The 22,993-nt window shown below is 40.2% G+C and overlaps 1 protein-coding gene across 3 annotated transcripts in view; it reads right to left on the reverse strand.

Moving 5' to 3' along the window:
• Positions 1-11,393: 11,393 nt before the first annotated feature.
• The window catches only part of LOC110948038 (glutamate receptor ionotropic, kainate 2-like), a 63,773-nt gene continuing 52,173 nt past the window's right edge, over positions 11,394-22,993 (reverse strand). For 2 of the 3 annotated variants that reach the window (XM_022189406.2, XM_022189407.2), the window contains exons 14-16: positions 21,501-21,726; positions 17,985-18,235; positions 11,394-14,220 (exon numbers count right to left, since the gene is read on the reverse strand). In XM_022189406.2, coding sequence (XP_022045098.1) covers positions 14,056-14,220; positions 17,985-18,235; positions 21,501-21,726 — 642 coding nt within the window. In that variant the 3' untranslated portion in view covers positions 11,394-14,055. Of the gene's footprint in view, positions 14,221-17,078; positions 17,174-17,984; positions 18,236-21,500; positions 21,727-22,993 lie in introns of all 3 variants that reach the window. The other variant, XM_022189408.2, reaches the window with a different exon arrangement.

The following is a 22,993-nucleotide window of genomic DNA, read 5'->3' on the forward strand; positions in this document are numbered from 1 at the left end:
TTAGCTCCCGATACCAATCACTTGTTAATCCACGGGGCTAATTTCTGGGAAACTTTGGTAATTTAATTTGGAATTTAATGTTGCATCTGGAATGATTTCTTACTGGCAAAGCTTTATGACATATCCGCTGCTCACCCTTAGTTGAAACTAGACCAAAACCAATCCCAGAGTACATCTGAAACCGGAGCCAAAGAGACATTTCCAAGGGCAGAGAAAATCAGTGATGACATCAAAGTTACAAAAGCAGCCACGCTGGTGGGTCACACAGAGCTAAATATGACTCATCCAGCCTTAAATTCCAAGGCATCCTTGTTTTTTTTATCAATGCTAAATAGATGCAGAAGCTGTATTCACGGTGTTTACAAATGAAAATCACATACTGGCTAATACTGAAGACCAGAGGTGGGCAGAGAAGCCAAAAATTGTTTTTAAGTAAGAGTAACATTATTTCAAAATAATATCACTCAAGTAGAAGTAAAAAGTAGTCATCCAAAAAATTACTCAAGTAAGAGTAAAAAAGTATTTGGTGAACAGACTACTCAAGTACTGAAAGTCCTGAGTAAGTGTTTGATTGTAATGTCCGATTTATTTTTTAAAAATAAAAAGTAAATCCCCATATTTCAGTATTTTCCATAAATACCTGCATAATTGAAATAACTCCAGCAACCACTTTGTAACATTTGTCTTGGAGGATTCTAATGCACTCAACAGCTTCAAGTTCACCACATCAGTCAACTAAACAATAAAAAGTGCTTAAGCAAAAACAAAACGTATCTTCATAAATTATCCATTCACTGAACAGAATTACAATCAGACACTGTACTCTATATTAAATGAGTCTATTAATGAGAGTCTATTAAAAGAATCCTTGTGACTCTAAACACTCAACAGCTTTACAAACTCTAAGACTAAACTCTCCACAAGGATCCAAAATAAGTTGGACTTCTACATGAGAGCTTTAGTTATTCTTCATCTTCTTCCTGAAAAGTTTGGTCAATAAAAAAGACAAAAACTAATATTTTCAGCTGAACTAAAGACAGACTTTCTGCTGTGACAGATTTTTCTGCTTACATGTTGTGTTGTTGTGAACTTACTCTTTCAAATAAATAGCTGCCTAACCCTCTGGAAACCAGCGTTTGTTTTGTTTTCGTGTCGCTCCTCGGCGACCCCAGACAGCTGGGTTGTAATATTTTTTGAGCGACACACCATACTATGATGTTTTTACAGTGAAGGTTCTACTATGAAACCAGTTTGACATGTTCAGGTGTTTTTTGTGTGAAAACTCAGAGATTTCAGGTATCAGAAGGTGGTTTTCAACTTTCTTTCTTAACTTTGTCCTTCAACCTTAAACTAAGTTTACTTCACTAAGCCAGCCCTCTGGACTTCCAGTAAGCTGTGTTCCTATTGGCTGTCCAGGTGACTGCTTGGTGTTATCAGGAACACCTGAGCAGCTCAGTGTCTTCCTGCTTTATTGCAGTCTAACATTTCATCCTTGTCTTCACCACTGAGCTGGCTTTGGTTCTGCTTTAGTTTGTTCTTTAGGTGTTGGCTTGCAGCTTCCAGCAGTAAAATCCTCTTTAATGTGTTTCTTGGTGTGTGTTAGGGCTTTGTACTGGATCGTTGTCTTGGTAAATGTGGTTCTTTAGCCAGAGTTAGCTCATGATGCTAATGTGTGCAGTGATTAGTGGATTTGGTGCAGCTGAGTTGTGTCTTTTTCTTGGCTGTAGTGAGTCTTTAGAGGTTTTTGGTCGGACACATTCTATATTCTTGTTTGTGAACCAATGTTGGTTGTCCAGAAGGTAAGAGTTCCTGTCCTGATATTGTTTAAAGAGGTTCTCTGGTAGGCTGCAGGAGACTTTAGCGTTTGGGTTGTGTTTGTTTGGCTTTGTACGGTTTCATTTGGACGACTATCTTGAGGCCCCTCCATGTGGTTTATTGAGGTTTTCTGGAACAGTTCTACAAAGCAACCTGCAGCAGAAGAGACTTTGAGAGTTTTTAGGAAGTTCTGGAGACCAGACTTTAGAGCAGCAGAAACATTTGTCAGCAGTTTGAGCAGGAGAAGGTGAGCTTCAGAATAGAAATGAGAAGGAAACCTTCTTGAACCGTGTGGTGAGGTCTTGTACCAAGAGATTGAGAAGATTGTGAAGAGTCTGTAGTTCTTTGGTCTGAAAGCACCAGAAGAGTCGACTCATTAAAGGAGAAAACAGGAGATATTGTTGGTTCTTCTGTCACACTGCAGCTTCAGTTTCCTTAGTGTTCTTTCACACCTACGCCTTTTGGTCCGCTTAAAGCGGACTGGAGTCTGCAACACCTGCAAGTACGGTTAGTTTGGGCTGGTGTGAAAGCAGACCAGATTTTTTTTTTGGTTCGGACTAAAGAACCGGACCGAGACCACCTTCGGGAGGTGGTCTCAGTCCGTTTCTGTGTGAACTCCAGTCGGTTCGTTCCTGGTGAGAACACAAACCTGTCTCCATTTGGACCGGCTTGATGGTGCAGCAGACTTTTTGGTCTATGGGAGCTTCCATAGCAACCTGCACAGGTTGTGGAGCATCGACCGCTTTCTCTGATAACATCTTGCAATGCATCTTCTCTGTGCCAAAAACGACTGTGTAATGTTCTTGTACCGAATGCGAGCTTCATGCTGGAACAACAGCAGTATTTGTGCTTGCTGCATAAAGCAATGATACGAATATATGGCAACAAGAACGAACAGGAGAGCATAGTTCATTGTTTACGAATAAACCTCAATCCATGGAATAAACACAGCCTGTTGTTTTCTTCTGGGATTTTTCACTCTTCACATGCTGCGCCAATCAGCGTTCACCTATGTCATCTAAAACACCTTATTTTGTGAACAGCGCCGCCAAACGATTGGGGGGGAGATATAACATTCATCATAGTTGGTTCAACTGCGAAAACACTGGTGTGAATGCGAACTGAACCAGTTGAAAATAGCAACATTGTAACACCACTCTAACGGACGATCAGGTGTGAAAGCACCCTTACACTGAATATCAAGTTTCTATTTGAAATGACTTACCGTGTGAGCCCAAGAAGACTTCAATAAACTCCCTCCATCCCCTGGAGACAACATATTTTATTACCATGTTAAATCTTTTTTTAAATGTTCTGAGTTTTAGCATGGTGTTTTCTCTATTTTTTCGTCTGTGTGAAAGGTGCTAAACAAATCAAGTTGAATTAATAAACTGGATAACTGACAAACTCATGACTGTGACAACAGAAGTATTTTTTATTGTGATTTAAGGGTTTGTTTCATTTTTAAGGTTGGGGTTAAAATCTTGACAGAAAAAAGATTAAAGAAATGAACTACATTAAAAAAGCAATGAAATCAAAGGAAAAAACATTTAGTACAATAAAACTTTAAAAAAAATTAAACATTATATACAATTAAATTATATTAAACACAAAATATTTAATTAGATAATTAAACAGAAGATACAAAACATGTAATTATGAAATTAAACAATTTTTAAAACAAAAATATTAAACATTAAAGATGAAATACTTTAGAGAATTAAACATCTAAAAATACAATTAAACAAGAAGAATATTAAACATTTAAAAAATACAAAACATTTAATTAGATTATTAAACCTTTAAAAATAAAACATTTATCTACAAAATTAAACATTTAAAACATTTAACTTAAGAATAAAATTAAACAACGAGGAAGAATGTTAAACATTAAAGATAAAACATTTGGATAATTAAACATTAAAAATACAAAACATTTAATTAGAAAATTAATAGCGACTAGAAGGAAGACGACTAGAAGAGCAGGTCTTTAACCAGCATCCCTAAAATCCATGGAGTCAGCTCCAGAGAAATGAAGGGAGGTCAACTTTTATCAACCTCCATCCAGATGTTCAACTTGATATCTTTACTTTGAGATTTTTAGCACCACAAACCTTTAGTATCACACTTTATTATCATTTATTAGGACTTTAATGGAATCCACCAGCAGATTTAGTTTTTGTTGACAAACTTTATTCTTGTCGTCGTGGGACTGCAGGATTTAAAACTGTTCCTTCTATTTGACCTCATGTTTATTAGTTTTAGTGGAGAAAGTTATTTTAATTGTTTAGTCTCTTAAAAACCAAATAATAAATTGGATTAGTCGAGGTTTAAATTTCTTACTCTGTCATATTTTAAATATGACAAAAAAAATATAAAAATAAAGCATCTTGAGACAATGGTCGTGTTCTTTCTGGTCCTGCTCCAGAACATCTTCATCAACTACGTCTTCTTTTGAAGAGGCCCTCAGATGCTGCAATCTCTGACCTTAAGGAGGAACTGCTACTTTCACTCCGTAACGAGACGGTTATTGTAAAGACCCAGCTCCTGGCGGCTTTGAGTAAAAATGTAACATCCATCAAAATAGAACTGCAGACAGTTAAATCTGAGCTGTCGGTCAGTATTTCAAACATCAAGTCCGACCCGGATGCTCTAAGCACGCTGTGGGTGAAACGGAAACTTCAGTCTATGTTGTCTATGGAGTGAACAGGGAGTGTCTGCAAATTGCAAAACTGCTGTAACAGCAAAGACAGACACAAATTTTCAATAACTTCACTCTGATCCACTGTAGTGTCACCAGAATCACTGTAGCCTTCAACTGGCTCCTGTTGACACCAATGTTATTCCTGCAACTTGAAAGACAGCTACTTTAGATAAAACTGGGCTTGTAGCACATTGTCTACCTTTCAACGATGGGAAAGAGGCATTGTTTGTGTTTTGACAACCTATATCTAATGAGTTACTGATGCCGGAAGTCCGAATCTGTGAATATCTTTCCAACTTTACTGAACTGTGGCCCTGAGGAGCCGTGGTGGGCATCCTTTATTTTCATTTCTGAAAGGTGGCAACCTTATCTACAACTCTAACAGCTATTTATACTACTACTGCTTGTACTTTTACCATTACTAGTACTGCTTGTACAGCTATACTACAGCTGCTATTAATCTTCTGGTATTTGTTTGTCCAGCTGCTAGCCCCCGTTAGTGTTTTGCTAGTGGCTAACCAGTTAGCTCTCATAGACTGGAAGCTCTCAACAAGATTTAATGATAAAAAAAGAGCCACAAACTATTCTTACCTATGAAAAGTTATTCCAAGTTTCCTTGTCTCAGTTGTATGACGTAGTGTGCAACTGCATGCAGCACAATGAGACGGCATACTTGTTTCCGTTTTCACCCCCTCTACATCCACAGAATGCTCTGAAACTTTGCCCCACTAGCTTAGCCTCGCCGTAGCACACAGCTTAAAGAGGCGTGTCCCATCTACCAATTCACATCTATGGTCCTATCTACTGGTTCATATCTATGCTCACTAGTCTTGTCTGGTACAGTCTCGATGATGACATTTCAGGAGTACGTGAGAACCAAGTACGGACAATTACGGTACTGAGAAACGGCCACAGTTTTCTTACCGCAAAGGTACAAAGCTGTTCGTCTTCCCGTCCGGCATCAGGAAACTTCTTCAAAGCTTCTTCAAATCCAAACGAAATATAATCCAAAGTTCGCAGCCCTGGGTGACAATCAAGCCTGACGTCACGCTTCACTTTGCCCGTGTTAGTAAACAGAAGACAAAAAATAGAGATATCCATGCTAATGATATGCTAATTGTTTTTGGACACCAGAGCAAGATGAAATTTCTCGAAAATGCCTCAGTTTTTTTCATTCCTTGTCTGCTGTGTGTGAAGAGTTTGTGCAGCTACTATGCCGCTAATGTGACTGCAGGGCGACGTCTTGTGAAACGGAGTCACGTGATTGTTGTTGCTTCCTCTGATTGGTGAAACACAGTCATGTGGTAGATCCAGGGGGGCCGTCTCTCCGCAAAATAAAGCGTATCTAATGTGGTAAATAAAAAAATTACCGGTGGAGAGTAGCCCAGTGTACGGAGTAAGAGTAGCGTTTCTTCTTCGCAAATCTACTCAAGTAAAAAGTATGGCAGAGAAAAACTACTCTCAGAAGTACTTTTCCCCCCAAAAAAGTTACTTAAGTAAATTTAACAGAGTAAAAGTAACTCATTACTACCCACCTCTGCTGAAGACATTAAATGTAAATATTAACATTTTTAAAGTCTCCAAAATAAGCCAATATCTGAACATTCACAGGTAGCACTTCAAACAAGTTGTGCACCATTAATGTCTCCAATAAGCAATTCTTCATTTAGTTTTCTATTGATGCAAAAAGGACACATATTTGCTCGCCCACCTTCTACAGTTTATCTGGTTCACCCTTTTGAAAGTTGGAAATCATTTGGTTTTGGACTGCTGGTTGGATTGAACAAGCATTTCCTCTTACAAAAAGAATTTGGGCATGCATTTTGATTTTATTCTTGACAGTGTACTGTAGGTAAAATTTGGGAAGGAGAGAGAAAGCAACATTGAATAGTTTTGAACCAGGGTTACTGCAGTAATGGCTTATGTGTTTGATCCCTGATGCCTCCAAAATGAGGAATTTATAGATGTTACAAGACCTGGAGAGTTTTCAGGGGCATTTTCTGAAAAAATAACTTCTTTAAGTCAGGAATAGTCAGTAGACTAATTGGTAATGAAAAAATACTATTAGACGCTGCTCTGAAAAGCCCATTTTCTCCCGACTAATGAGAGCTTCTGTACTGCTTCACTGCTGTTAACAGCTTTCTGCTCCTTCAGTTCCTTACTTAGTATGTTTGACCTTCAGTAAAGTCAGTCCATTATGGTTCTTCAGTTACCTGACAAGAGAAACCATAAGATCTATCAATCATAGGAACTGTAAGTGACTGAAAATGAGAATAAGTGATGACAATGTTCAAAGTGAGGGCAAATGGGTTTCTTTATTGTATCATTCCACCTACTTTCCCACAAGGGGGCAACCTAGTGCTTCGATATCATTGTTCCCCCTCAGGCCTGTGAAGGACAGCCAAAGCAGATTAATCACTTCAACACATCTGACTCACCAACGACACTGGTGTTTCTTCACAGCCCTCTCTCTTTTCTCCGGCTCTTCTTTAATGGCCTGGCGCCTTTGGTTTTTATAACCAGCTGTCTCTCTCGCTGTCTCTCTCTTAAGCACATGCAGGCTTGAGGGGCTTTCATAAAATGAACGCTCTTTGTTTACTGTTTCTCTTTGTTACCCACCATCATTTTCCTATACAGCTCCCCTTTTTCATATACTATCTCTGGAGATGGCTTCGTCAAGGTCAGCTATTTTTTACGGCATGTGATGTTGAAGGTATCGCGGGGAGGCGATGATAAGAAGACGACGACGAAGAAGAAGACAGGGGAGCAAGGATAGAGAGAAGTGAAGGATAAATACTGCCGGGCCTTTGCTGCAAAGCACTACGGCGGGTGCTTTCGAGATGTCAGAGACAGTATGCAGGCCGAGGAGCAGAGAGGAGCACATATCTTCTCTTTCTTTCTCTCTATTCCTCATTCCTAAACTGCATGTTGACCTTTGTAGTACTGCCTCCAGGCTGTATGCTTTAACCTTTCCAGTGAGATAGAGGGGGCCCCTGCACTGGGAATACAAGATAAATCACAACCGTTGTCTGTTAATGCGACAGACAACAATACACACTGGCATGCAGGCACCGCAGAAACCTTTGTCCTCTCACACAAAAATCCTCCTTGTCACTAAAACCCACACATGCACACACAGATGGCCGGGACCTCCATAAAGATGTTCACAACATCAGCTCTCTGGACTATTATATCTACAAGCGCACCCTGAATTATTCATCCTTCATTAAAATGCACTATGAGTAATGATAGCTAGGAGTGTGTTTTTGGGGGATTCTGTTTTTTTCTGAGTAAAACACAGGGGTCATTAGGAGTCATTTGTGGTCAATTTTGTATGATCAACCATGCTCCAGAGAAAGACAGTAAAAAAAAAAAAAAAAATCCCATTTACTTTCTGTGCATTGGGAATTCATGTCGAAAGAGATCAAAGGGGACAGACAAAGAGATGAGAGAATCGACATCTTCTCGTCTCTATTTGGCTCCCTATGAGAGGAGGAAAATTACTTTAAAGCTGCTGCCTTGATGAAAGAAAAAGGCGTTATGCCTGATGTATTCCTCCAGAGGTGGAATCAACAGTATGAATGACTCAAAGGCGGAGAAAGTAGGGAGGGAGGGGGGCGAGGACATTTGTTTGAGAGAACCTAATGGGGGATTTTGGAGAGGAATGAGAGTACTATTTGACAGCACTGAACAAAACACGGTTCCCCTGTCAGGAGATGTGACTGGTTCAGCACTCAACACTGTTATTTCCGGTATGTGCATAAAAACGCAGCAGATGTCATCAGATAGTGAGCTCATTTGCAGTATCAATCTGGGGGATTTTTTTATCAGACTGAGCGCCATCAACATGCACATCTCAAAATGCGATTCCGTGTCACAGCCTAATTTTTTCCTGTAGAATAGGTCATGAAAAGGAAATAACCTCCAAACGTGCCATTAGTTTTTCTCTCACCCCTACTGGAGGAGACAACCGGCGGTGTCATTTTTCTGACAGAGCTGTCAAAGTGTCGAGCCCACCATCCTAGTTACACATAAAGCAAATAGAAACGAAAACATTGTCAGTGAAAAGACTCATGGGGTAACAGAGACGCCAGGAGCAGGGTGAATCACTTAGCAAGCTGTGCTCCTCCATTCTGCAGCTGCCACCCACCACAACACATCTGCCACTGGGAAAAAAACACTCAGATAGAAAACCACGTCCAAATGAATTGCTACATGACACAAAAGATCACTTCTTCAAATTGAAATTCATTTGCAGTCAAAACGGGGCTCGTCCCACCGGGAACATATGTGTGTGACTGTGGAAGCCCACGTACAGGTGGCAAATGGTGGAGACTACATGCAGACACACACTTTCTCATACGGGAAATACACTTAGTTTGAATAAGACCATCAGATTTCTTTGTGTGGGGCTGATGGTTCTTCCAATACGCACCCCCCGTGCTATCTCTGGGCAGACACATGCCACTGCTGGGCAAGATCCTAATGCGTACCAAATCACCACTTTTCAACCAACAACGCTTGCCCAGCTCAGCCAGCTACCGCAATTCCCCTTTTATTGCATTTCCCCAGGATTTCATATTATACATGCTGAACTCCATAGAAAGGAGTCAAAGCTCATTTCTAGACCTGAAATGTCCACCGAAGGGGTGTCATCCACCACAGGCAGCATATTGCACCAAAAATTGCTACTAGCTTTGTTGATATGAGCCACCTGGTAACAAATCATAAAATTATTTACACAGGTCATACCGGGAATCACTGATTGCTTTAGATCAGAGGGAGGGAGAAATGAAATGATGCGAAACTATTGGATTTTTATGGCTCTCTTTAAAAGCAACAAGATCTTTGGGGGGTCACCATTTCATTTACGCCTGTCTGAAACATCCACACAAGGACTCTATATAGCAACATTATTTTAATTGAGCATTTTAGTCACATTTAACACAATATATAAATGCTGTTAAAATCTTACGCCGGATTTCACATAATTTGCTCAAATGAAGCGGTTCTCTAGATTTTTAAACGTCTGACACTTCCAGGGATGATTGTGTGTGTGAGTTGCAGTGATTTGCATATTAACTGCAGTCTGCAGTTCATATAGGTGTGACAAGCCGCTACAACTGTACCTGCCTGGAAAATCAATTACAGCACAGAGAGCTGCACTTGGAGCTGTGTGAGGCTGCACTTATGCACAGCAGTGCTCTGATCTAAATGCTAACATCAGCATGCCAACACATCTAAAAATGTTCACGCTTTTATTTTACATTTGCTGATGAGGACTAAGCCACAAAATAGATGATTCTGATGGGATGCTATTAGTTTTGCAGGTGTTCTGCATGAAAGTGTTGGTCACATTTTTAGCCGGAGGCGATGTGAAATGAGAACACAAGGGATCGCGGAAGTCAATAATGTTCATCTTGAGGGTGGTCGTGAATGCGTGTATCAAATGCCATGGCAATCCATGCAACGTGCTTCACGCAGAACCACAAATGTGAATCTCATGGTGGCACTAAAGGAAAAATTTCACAAAGTCAGTAAAATTCATCACCTGGGAAGCCACAGATACCAGTCGAAAGTTCAGGGCAATCCATCTAATAGTTGTTTGATATAGTGTGCTGACTGACCCTCTGTGGCTAATTAAGACTGCGGTTACACACTGACCAGATAGGAATATCTATTTAAATGCATGATAAATCGAGGTACTTAATCACATGGGTGCGAAAGTATATAAAAATCCAATTTTACCCTAAAGCAATCCTGCTCTTTGATTTGTGCATTGCACTCAGTTGCCTAATACACCAAGAAATATCAAGGGAATAAATAACTCAGTATAAACTATATGGCGAAATCCCTGACAGAAAGCACATTTATAACTTCTAGTCATATTGCCCACCCCAGCGCATATAATGGCTTTACAAGTACATGTACTTCTACTTGTTCACAAGAGAAAAAAAAAATCAAAGTGGACTTACATGATTCTTAATCTGAGCTCCTGAATTATTAAAATCATTGGGAAATGAGCAGAGGAATACATTTCCTCCTTCACAAAACCTTCCTTGGCAGGCTCTATTAGCTTATAATATCTGTATGACAAACCAAAGTCACATTCAGAAAGCAATTTTCTGTCCACAACGCAATCTCGGCCATTAATTGGCTAATGAACAAGATGTTATCCAAGGATACCTTTCCAATGACCACTTAAGAAAAGGAGGAAGAGGACTTAATATGATGGAAATAAGTGTGACAGACTAAACGGTCCCCGCTGAACGCACTGACGCATGCTCCGACCTTCCCTGTCAATCTGGAGGGCAGACAGGGTGGCCATTTATGTTGTGGCGGCAGAGCTCGGGCTGTAGAAACAGTTTTCATCATTACTTCCCAGGAAAAAAAAAAGCCTTGTCTGAAAGCCAGAGCTGTCCGACCGTCCGCTGCTGCCCGGGAGTAACAATAAACAATGAAAAAATCAGTGTGTGGTGAATAACATTTTGGTGGGCTGCCTCCCGGGTACCACTGCAAACTCTATATGCTTACAGTCATCTGAAATTCTGTGATCTCAGGGTGATAATTTTAGAAGCTCTGTTGTCAGAGAAAGTAGCCAGGCATGCAGCCAGGTGGACGGATGCACCAACAGCCAGTGAGCAATTGCTGGTCAAACATGCTTACAAGCCTAAAATGATTAACAATTTAGCAATTACCTAATGTATTCATTTGGAGGTTATAAATCAAGCCTTGGGTCATTTAATCAATTAGAAGAGGTATACTGCTCATATTGTGCTCGATAGCATCAGTTGCGCTCAAAACACATCCTGTTTGTCCGTTTATTTCTCAGCAAATAAGAAAAAAAAGTACCATGAAAACTACGAGGCGAGTCTACAATTATGACATTTTTAATGACGTTATTTGTAAAACCTTGCATCAATGTCAAATTCCATGAGCTCACATTTGTTTTTCGACAGCCAAGCCTTTGGAGTCGTTTCTGATGAATGCTTCCGAGTGTTCAATCACTTCAGCTCACACCACTAGATTTAGCAATGTGGAAAATGACAAGCAGCACTGGTAGAACGCCAGCAACTTAAAGGATTGTGTCTTCCCTGTCAGTTTTCACCAAATGCAAATGTGTCATTAAGTCCTATCCTCACTGGCGCTGGCCTTTCTGTGAGTGTTTTCTATCTTTGAAATCCCTCCACTAGCAGATCAAACGGTTGGTGTAGGAAGACAGGGGCAGTGATGGAGTTACCTACCAAGTATGCTTGTCATTTCGCAACATGGAACAAAGTTAACAGATAAGAAGAGGAGTTGTGGGGCCTAACGTGGTTGTGTTGCTTTGTGAGGAGAATACACATCTGGAGACAATTAGTGGATAAATGAGTTGCTCAGCCCACAAACTATCATCAGCATCATTCCCTCAAGTTCACTTGAGGCATCACAAGTGAAGCAACACCTGGCATTCGAGTTGAGGTGAGACACTTACAATGGTAACGCACAGTAAGTGCCTCTAGGCTCCTAATTATTCCGATTCGCACTGTCTTATACATTCACAGAAGATTCTCTATCACTGAGGTCATTTTTGTCTATTATTCAGTCCTAAAAGTAATATTTTCTGAAAATAAGTGAAGAATGCCTATCAGTGGCTGGAATGCAAACAGACTTGCTTGAATAATTATCTTGAATTGAATGACTTTTTGGGATATGCATTGTTTTGTTGTGCTCAAAGATAATGATACCAATTTGCTGCAAGTTGCTTTGCATTGGAAATATGGCCTGACGGCGCTGATACCCTTTGCTGAACATGATAACCTTCATGTGCCGGCAGACTATTCGTCGTAGCTGGACCAATAAATCAATCAGGCCGATAACGGCTGATAAATTTGCAGATTTATCGGTCTTGATGTGAAACGCAGAGCAGAAGCGCGAAAGCAGGTTTGAGGTAATTTAGAAACAGTGTGTCCACATTACATCATTTGTCAACTGGAAAGCACTGAAAAGCGTATTTTTCATCTGTAAAATTTGTCACTCAGTATTCTTTAAAAACAAAATCTAAGAGGTCGGTAAAAAGCTTCTTTATTAATATTAGATAGATTACTACAGTGTAGTCTTCTCTATTTAACTCCCCCAAATCAGCATCTGTGTGGGCTTAGACTAAAATTATCTCCACTATTTAAAAAAATAACACCTTTGGGACTTGATACTAGTCAAAAATCTATATTTTTGCTGTATATTAGGGCTACATAACTGCAATTAACACAAGTAGCATTTACATGTTTTAGTATGTCTTTCATGGCGACTCATTACAGCTACCGTTAGTTACTTTTGGTCAGTCAGACTTTGCTGACATGAGAACAGTTGCATTTTTTTTTTTTATAATCAGTCACCACTATGTCTGATTTAAGCATCACTTTGTTTATAGTTTCAGTGCAATTACCTGCCAAAAATCCACTACATTGTCCCCAGACAGTATGTACAGCCGGTCCCACGAGACCGGCAGACAAAAGACTGAATTTCTGACTGATGAGAGAGATGAACCCTACACAGCAGAGTTTTTGAAGCCCCATAGCCACCAGTTGTCAGAGTTTGAGGGCTGAGTTGGTATCTGCTACATATTTTGTCCACAGGCGGGGCTACCATGATACAAAGTACTACAAAACTTCTTGTTCTTGTACAAAAACAAACATTTTTGTAGAAATCCTGCATTTTAAACAACAACTGATACAGAGTGAAAACTGCAGACTGTGTGTGAGGACGGACGTGAATAGAGACTTTGACAGTGTATGCTTGCTTTGTAGCGGCTTTGAAACGCAATAGGCATGGCAGAAAGTTCTTTACAATGGCAGAACTTTGGCACGAGAAAGGCATTACAGAAGAAAATGATGAATATTCGACAAGGTCAGCATAGATGATTCCAAACTAAATATCACTTTTATACATCAGTTCATAATAAACCATTTGGCACTGATTACTGTTCCCTTTGTCTGTGTAAGATTAGTGTTTGTTCAAATCATTTCGAGAGAAACTCAAGCCACTGAGGGGAAGGGACTGATTGGGTCACACACATGGAGGTAAGACAAAAGGGCATTGACATCAACAGAAAAACTACATCTGGTGTTACTGTCACAATAGAGTTTCCCTTCTGCACAGGTGTCAAGTGTGTCAGATGAGAGTGTGTATGTGTATACGTGCGTGTGTCTGTGTGTGTGTATACATGTGTTATATGTGTGTTTAAGTCCACATCTAGAGTGGACCAAGAAAAAATTATTTGTCACAAATCTGCTTCTTTCAATATACATAGTTTACCAACCCAAACCAGTAAGTCCTTCGTTTCCAGCTCCCTTCAGAAAGTGAATGCCACAGTGAGGTGACACTGCTCAGGTATCTATATTTCCACAGGAAACATCTGTCTACATAAGCAAGTGGGTTCAAAAGGAATCCTGTTTTTACTGCTAACCTCAGTCAATAGTTAAGTCAGCATCAATTTGACCCCATCCTCCCCCTCCGTGGATTTTATCGAGGGGTGATGCTGTGGGTGTGACTGGCGATCAAGCCATGGTTTCCTTTCCTGGGAGTCTCCTGTCGTTGAATGTGTGCATGTTAATGACCTCCTCTGTCTTCACGATGACGGGCGGCTGAGGCTTTTGTTTGAGACGACGCTGGCACTTCAGAGACACGCGCAGCTCGTCCATCATGGCACTGCAGAACGATCGCTGCGGGAGGAGACAGGGAAATGGAAAAGTTACAACTGGTGCCAGTCTGTATGCTGCATATGCAAATTCAAATGAATATGGCCAACGCTGGCATGACACACTGAATATTGGCAAGACATGAGGTGCTGTGCTGCCTCCTGTTCTGTACAGTCTATCTTCAACATTATTTTTCCTACATATTTGCATGTCTGTATTGATAGCACTGTTTGAATTCCCTCTCCATTATCACCTCAGTGTTTCTGAGCCACAGTGTCTTATTTACCACTAGGTGGCACCAGCATTAGAAAAGTTTAGAATTTTCCACATAATGGCTTTTAAGCTGCCAGAATCTGTCTTTAAAGCAGTTTTAGTGCTTTGAAAGGGCAAATGGCCTTGCTTTATTATATAGTCTGATTTGGAAATGCTGCGTTTAATGCCAGGCATTGATATTTCTTATCCTGATCCTGCTGCTTCTTCTCTTTATTAGTTCAGTGTTGGTCTCATAACATAATTATGCAACATAATGATTCTGCTGCCATTTTCATTACGAATAAACAGATCTCAGGGGACCATCCTGGGAAAATAAAGTCCAGCTTGTTCAATGATGTTAATATTTTATTGCATTACCTAATCTATACCCAGTAAAACATCAAGTCTGGGGTGAATTTCTATAATGTTTACACTCAGCTCTTCCAGGACTGTTGCTTTTAACTGTAAAGTGAAGTATTTAGTGTGTGCTCCAGTGATTTAAAAGTGCACTTTGTACAGAGAGGGGACTTGGGATTGACAGATCCATCAAAAGGATGGCTAAATCAAAGAAGCAGAGGCTGAGCTGGCCTGACATTTACACCCTTGTATGGGTCAAGCTATAAAAAACGTCTTTTTGGACATAAGAAAGCTTTTCTATTAACACATAAGCAACTATTTTAAAGCCTGAGTGGTAGGCAAAATCGGATTTTCATATGAAACACTTGTCCCTTGCAGAATGTAATATTTAGTTGATAGTCCATGATTATCATTGATAAGATTACATTCAAAATGACATTGAAAGTGAATTTAAATGACATGAGCAAAAAAACCTAAGTAAAATGGAAAATACCCCAAATAACACTTACTAAAGCATGAAACTAGAACAATGATGCAGATCCATTCATTTAATTCCTAAAATATTTTGGAAAATGAGGCATTCATTTAAAGGTCTGATGTGTCCCAGATTTCCCCTCTTTCAGCTTTACTGCCACAAAAAGATTTGAATATAATTCCACAGCTATTTGTACCGTGCCAAGAACTAAATCCTGAGCGAAACATTAAACACTTGTAATTTTTGGCATGAAAGTGAAAAAAATGTAACGATACTGCATGAAAGACAATATATCCACTTGAGCAGATTAAATCCAAAAATGTTGGTGCCTCGTTTAAGACATCGGTATTATGTAACCCATGAGCTCCTATTATCCCGGCTTCATGTTTGTGGTGTAAAATCCTATAAAATGTCAGCATGCTTGTGCACCAACTTTGCCAAGTTGAATTCCCATACATTTCTTTTCTGATTATGCAAAATGTAATTCAAATTCAAAGGGTGTAGGAGGGGAGCAGATCTAAGAGAGGAGGGAGAGCATTAAAGTATGAAGCTATTATTTTTTCTGTTTGTGGATATGCGTAGGTGTGGGAGATGGATATCTGTAGGTGGCTTATGCACCGGATATTTCTGTTGTTTTTTTTCTTCTTCTCTGTTTTTACATATTTGTCTGGTGTATGAATGAGGTATTTCGATACTCTGAAAGAGGAGTGATTAAGGAAGACGAGAGAAGCAAGAAAGGTGATAGAAAAAGAAAATGTGAAAAACAATGAGGGGGAGGGCATAAAGCTGGTGATGTTAGGGTGGAGGAGGCTGGCAGGGAGTAAAAGGAGATGCTTGTTGTCGGCATGCAAATTACTAGCACCTTGGCAGCCTGGAGATTGTGGCATTTGCAAATTATCTGAATATTGTGACCCAGTCTTGCAGCTCTTGATTAATGATAGCTGAGATGTGCTGTGAAACATATGCAGCCTGTAAAAAAGCCAGAAACTAATTACTATTGCAGTAAAGTAACACGGTGCTGCGCTGTGCTAATTTTGTGGATGTAAATAATTAAAAGACGCTATCAAATGGACTTTCACAATTATCCGGACACATCACTGCACAAGTTAAAGTGCACTAAAAGACAGACTGCACGCGGTGTGATGAATCATGTGCACTCAGTACTAAAATAGAGCACAGATAGAACAGTCTAAAATATATTCAGTCTCTTTCTAGAGAGAAACATAACCAGAGGGGAAAGAAAGAAGCTGCAATTTTTACTTTAAAGAGATATCACAAGATTAAAGAAAAATAGGTTAACATGTGATTAATGGTTAATATACTCATGTGTCCATATTTACAATAAAAGAGTTGCTGTAATTCTTCTGTCTATTCATACTGGCCAAGAATAAATCTGACTTACATGATTTCAAACTGGACAACAGTCCCATTTTTGCACAAATGCTGGTATCTACAGTCCTTTTTGTACTATCCCTCCCCTGCAGCTCAGCATTGAAACACTGTCTGTGGAAAATAGGAAAACTTTGTAAATTGCTCACTTGAATTAGCTAAACCAGATTGTGAAACCCTCAAATTGGCTTCAACTAAACTGGAAAGCGTATTTGGATTTCAAACCTCGTACGCTGGCATCTCTTCACTGCCACACTGGGAACAAATACAGTGACCAATAACTCTTGGGATGTACATAAGGGCATGTCGGACAGACTTGGAAACATGTGAATCCATATTTCAAATCCTGGAATGGCTGCCAGATTTAATGTCTCTCTTGTTAAGTGACTGTATATAAAGATTGACAAACCCTCCATGATGTCAGCAATAGGTTTCCTGAACAGCAGTTTTGAAGCTCAGTGTGGTGGTTCCAGCCGTCGCCATCTTGGCAGGGCCTGACTCCTCCTAACTCCCAGCGAATCCAAAAATGAGAAAAGAGGTGGAGCGTGAGTGGATCTGAAGTGGGTCATGCTAAAATTTTTGGGCCAAGAACTGTCCTGAGACTCCTGTCACTCAAAGTTGCCTTGCCCTAAATATGCATAAATTTAAGCCTTATTACAAATTAACAGGTGTGTTATATAAAAATCCACCCTCAGTACAGTTCTCATGAGAAGGAAAATTAGCTATAGAGACCAAAACTGTTCTTTGTATCAGGCTGAAAGCAGGTTTAATTCTGCTGCAAAGTTGGACGTTTTAACATGGGGGTCTATGGGGATTGACTCGCTTTTGAATCCGGCCTCAAGTGGCCAATTGAGGAATTGCAGTGTTTGGCATTTGGCACTGGCTTCATTTTACAGCCCTTTAAGTTGCCGCTTGCTTCCCTTTTCCTCTCCCATGGTCCTGTGCATGAGCATGAATAATTTCAAGAAACATGAAGCCTGAGCATATTAATGTTTATTCATTTGATCTGATTATCTGACCTCCTGTCATTTTGCAGCTCCCAGAGAAAGCAAGGCGAGCATCCCTGCTTATACAGTGTGTAGGTTTTTGATTTGTTTTTTGTGTGCTTTAATATCCTCCATTGCATTTACATTTTAATTTCCTTTGGAAAAAAAAAACCAAGCGACGCAATGAGATATGAAGAGAGATGAGTGAGAGATGTCAAACCCGAAATTATACTGAGTGAAATGATGATATCGTGGCAAGAAACAACAGTCTTTGAGACAATGGCAGTATGGAAGATGTTTTAATTCTCACTATGAAAAGCCTCCTGTACCTTTTCCAGCTGTGCATTCTGTTTAGACTTGTAAAGGACTTCCCCCACAGCCACAAACACTGACAGCACCAGTCCCGCAGCCAGCACAATGAAGATCCCACCGATGTTCTGTACTCCCAGAGCGCTGGCCTCTTTGCTCTCCTCTTCGGGACAGCCGTTGCCTCGCCACCACTTTTCCTTCATCATGTGCAGCTTCCCTTCCTCTTGCAGCTGCAGAATGGCTATCGTTATCTTGTCTCTGTAGGGAGAGCCTGCGGATACAAAAACACAACGTGAAATCAGCGAACATGGATAATAGCCAGAGAGGAAAAAAACCTGATTATGTCGAGCACAGTCATTGTTGTGTTGGTGGGTGTATAAAGCACATTTGGGCTCACATGTGATCATATAACCTGTCATGATATTGTTGGCTGCTTAGACAGAATTTTTTTGTAAGTCCTTCTTCAAATCCCACTAATCCCTATATTCACAGAGTGATTCCAAAATTCTCACTCCTCTCTGCAGTGTATGAATTATAATGCACAGGGAGCTGGCAGCAACGTGTTGGCTTTGTACGGCAGAGCTGCTGTTGATTCTGACAAATTAGCTGCTGTTTGTGCACGCTTTCATATGACATAAATGGTGCCTATAAAAAGAACAGCCCAGTGGGGTGCACATTACATGGGTGCATATGTGGGGTTGCTTGTGAGTGTTGGAGATACGGGTTTCTCTATCATTGTGTTTTTATGCATGTTGATGTCATGTTGAGTAAAAGAACCCAAATCTACAGAAAGTGGGAAGGCGCTAGAATTAGCGACAAGGAATTAAGGCGCAGTGGATGCTGGTGTGATCAAAGCAGGAGTAATCGTTGCAGAGTAGCCGAGTGGGGTCTTGTTCCTCTCCCATCCACGGCGTGTGCGACACATCGCACGGCCGACCGAGGCTCCACGCACACGCTTCGCCTCAACCAGGCCAAGAAAGATTAATACTTACTGTGAGCGCTCATGTTTCATGTTTTCCCTGCTTTAAAAGCTTGTTAGTGTATTTATGTGATTATGGAGCTCATACATAATGAAGCCTGGTTGAACATTTCCATTTCAGACATTTGGCTCGTGTGTGTATTCAAAGTGACTTAGAAGAGATGAAACAAACGTGAATTTTTAATAATGTGAGCATAATAAAAAAATTATTTGACAAACACACGAACATTTTGTGCTAAAAACTCCAGGGGAAATGAAGTGAATCTGGCCCCAGGTAGCTGGTAGCATCACTTTGTCTGTTGCTCTCAAACAGTTCTGCCTGTCAGCCCCTTTAGTTGATTCTCCCTCCATCTCATTTATCATTTATCTATTGCCATCCATCATCCTTTCATCTCCTAGTCTCTATGTATTTACACTGACAAAGGGGGCATTAATACAAAACTGAAAATTACACAGAGTGTCACTGATTTTTGAGCTGCTTGTTGGTGTTTTCTCTTACTTCATAAATAGTTTTTGACTTAAATGTACCTGTGCTATACTGATGAGCACACTGGGATGACAAGCACACATCACGCTACATTTATACATTCTGTGCATGTGCAGCAGATATATATTGCTCTTAATTCACAGTCTTGTATGTGCATGTGGCCGTGCATGTGAGAAGCATATGCCTGCTTCATTTGAAGATGAGAGATCTATCAAGTATCTGGGTCCCCTGATTCGGGCTCCTCTCATATTTCAAATGATTAATGATGGCCTAACAAAGCAGGCCTTGGATAAATGCTAATAGGATGGGTCCTTAGAGAGGAGGATATGGAGAGCGGGGCCTGGGCGAATGGAAAAGCGTTGTGCTTGACACACTGCGCATACACAACTACCTGACAGATGTTCAACACCAGAGGACATCCATCACTCCTCCACTGTCTGGCGTCAAGTATTAATGTGATCACAGTTTAAGCTGATAGTGGTAGATGACGCATTTGTGTTTTGGGAGAAGGATGTGTGAAAACCGACAAGCACTAAAAGGTTAAGACTTATTGCATAGTCTGCTCTAGTTTATTGCCGTAAAAGCCCTATAGGGAATGAGCTGTTAAACAGTCTTCAGCAGGCCAAAAGTTATAGGCTAAAAGGTTGACGTGCCATGAGGAGAAAGGCACCATCTTGGAAAATAAGATGTACTTCACAATGACTGCTGGCATGAAAATAGAACTCACTGTGAACTAATGAAGCAATTAACTAACTCAAGATCCCCTCTATCACAGAAGAAACATTTTGCAGCCTGTAATCAGCTTTATTTCTAAAATATTGAGCAATGAATACCAGGATTAGAGACAGAAAAGAGTTAATGTGCAGCAATAACTTTGAAAATGGACATTAATTGTTGGCCATTTAAATACTGAGCCACTTATCGGTGAATTAAAATGAAGTGATATATGTTTTGTCATGTATTTGATACACTTTGACACGACATGGATGAAAAAAAGAGTTGAGCCACGTTCTCCGTTTTTATGTGTCCATTTCAAGGGCATCAGTGTAAGTACTTCTGCACTTATGGCGCCACAGTGGGACTATATTTCACGGCATCACCTCGGCTTTGTTATAGCCGCGGCAATCACGGCATCCCTGCAGATTCATAACTGGCCCATACTCATCAGCAGAAGCCGCGTCCAGATGTGGATGGCTGGAATTAATCCTCCGTATTTTGATGGCCTTCATATCACCGATGATGGATGCGACAATTACAGCTGGCTGCAGTGTTCTCCGTGGCCTCGTCACGACCACTCTAACCTCTGCAACACTGGAGTTGAAACCATAGACAGCTTTCAACCCAAGTATTGCAAGAGGCTTTAAGATGACTGTTTAATATGCAGCAAACCTGTTATCATAATGCATATTTTAATAGTTTTAGTTCCTCTGCTTCATTCTGGGATAATGGTGCTTTAAAATACCAGAATATTAATTTTGACAAGGCCTAGGTCAAATAAGCAATCGAAAACAGCTCCAAATGCTCATTTTATACTCTCCGAGACGCTTTTTACTCGTGGTTTAATGACACAAGTCAGGCGGTAAGTCAAAGGGAGTCACGCTGATTTGACTTTCAGGCTGCTTTTGGTGTTTCACCGTCGTGCACTCACATCTATGACTCCGAAGTAGAAATAAAACGCACCATTAAAAGTATTTGTGAACAGTGATTGACCCTGGCTTGATTCGCAAATCCTGTGAGAGGATCATTAAGGCTCAGAAAAAAAAGACCTCACACTTGCTGAGGCAGTGAGCTGCAGGCACATTTTAACCTTATCCATAAATTCAACCTTTTCAGCCATTCACTTTTCATTAAGCGAAACCTTTTACACCTCACTCTGTCTAACCATTATACCCGTGACCCCATCAATAAAGGTCAACCCTTTCGTTCTCAGAGCTTATCCATCATCCACACTATATACTATACCTTTACCTGTCACATTGTATCTGCAGCATCTCGCTGACTTAAACCTATTCAAATGTTTTATAACACAGCAGGCGGCACAAAGGCACACAGAGGTTCAAAGTAATTTACCCATAGGTGTTCCCACTCCGTAGGCTTTGGAATCAATGAGGCCTCCGATTTGTGTGAGGTTGCAGTTGCGCTGGGTGACAAACTCAATGGTGGTGGACTCCATGAGGAAGGCGTAGTCTGAGGTCAGGACGCGTTGAATGCCTTCGTCCACATTCTTCACCATCACAGATTGTCTCCTGCTGTTCATAAACTCCCACATCTTGTCATAGGTGGAGATTTTTGTCTTCTGCAAGTAACCAGAGAACAAGATTTGAATTAAAATGGCAACCAACTTCAGTTCACTAGATTATTTCGTGTTATTGTGTGACTTATTATGCAGCCTGTTTGGATATCAGTTTCAAAACATGACTTATTCATTAAAAAAAGAGAAACAGCAGCATATATTAACATTTCGATGAAAAAGTTAGAGTCCTTAAGATTTTCGTGAGCCATATATAATACATTTTTATTAGGCAGTGTTTTATAAACAACTACTGACCTTTTTCATCAACACCCTTTCAATGTGTTTATATTATATAATCTTCATTGAGTAGTTTTCATGGTTATTCGTGGATTCTGTCATTTCAACTCGAGATTCCAATTGTCTACATTTTCACAAGGCATTCACAGGACATGATGCGTGTACAATTTTGTGTTAACTTTATTGTTATTGACCATTTCACACCTCTGCACAAAAAAGCATTTAACTGGTGAAACACTTTTAATGTGGAATAGTCACAAGTGTAGGAATGCATTTTGTCACCACAGTTAGCGCTAATGGAAATCAAAAATACATTTACCAAACAACACTTACTTTCTGCATTTGGCAGCAGATAAGTAGTGTAGCTAAAAGGAGAAATCCCAAACCGCTGTTAGATGAAGAGCTGCAGGAGACCGGCTGTGCTACCAAAGATGTTATAAAGGAGAGACTTAAAGAATTCTGTATGGAAATACATGGCAGAAATCTGTAAAGGAAAAGATGGTGGTTGTGTATTCAGCATCTCCTCCTTAAAAAAGCCAATCATTCTGTTGCACTGACTCAAGCTGGGTAATGTGGAAATGTGCATGAAAATGCTCCATGAACCTTTTTTTGGGGACAACCTTTTAAACATTTAAAAATTTAAAATGAAATCAGATTCGACTGCTGCTTCACTTCATGCAGTTTTTATGTCTCCATGACCATTAAAATTGTAGTTATTTTTCTCCCTCCATTCATTTAGATATGAGTCAAGCCGTGCAATTGCCCATAGATGTTACCAAGATGGCTGCTGAGTAGCAAAACATGTCACAGTCTTTGGTACTACTTTAACTGTTGAGGAGGGGTCAGACTTGACTAACTACTCATACATTGCTTAGCATGATGATTGTAGTTGCAGTTATTATTCTCTGAGATAGGTTTGTTGGACTGTACTCAAACTGATTCACTAGTTGCTTCTATGACACACTAGCGGCTCTGCCTCAGTATTTTCTGTCATCACAATAACTATGCAAACCAATCTAGATTTAAGTCTTAA

The sequence above is a fragment of the Acanthochromis polyacanthus genome, chromosome 16, assembly GCF_021347895.1.
Source record: "Acanthochromis polyacanthus isolate Apoly-LR-REF ecotype Palm Island chromosome 16, KAUST_Apoly_ChrSc, whole genome shotgun sequence".
NCBI lineage: Eukaryota > Metazoa > Chordata > Actinopteri > Pomacentridae > Acanthochromis > Acanthochromis polyacanthus.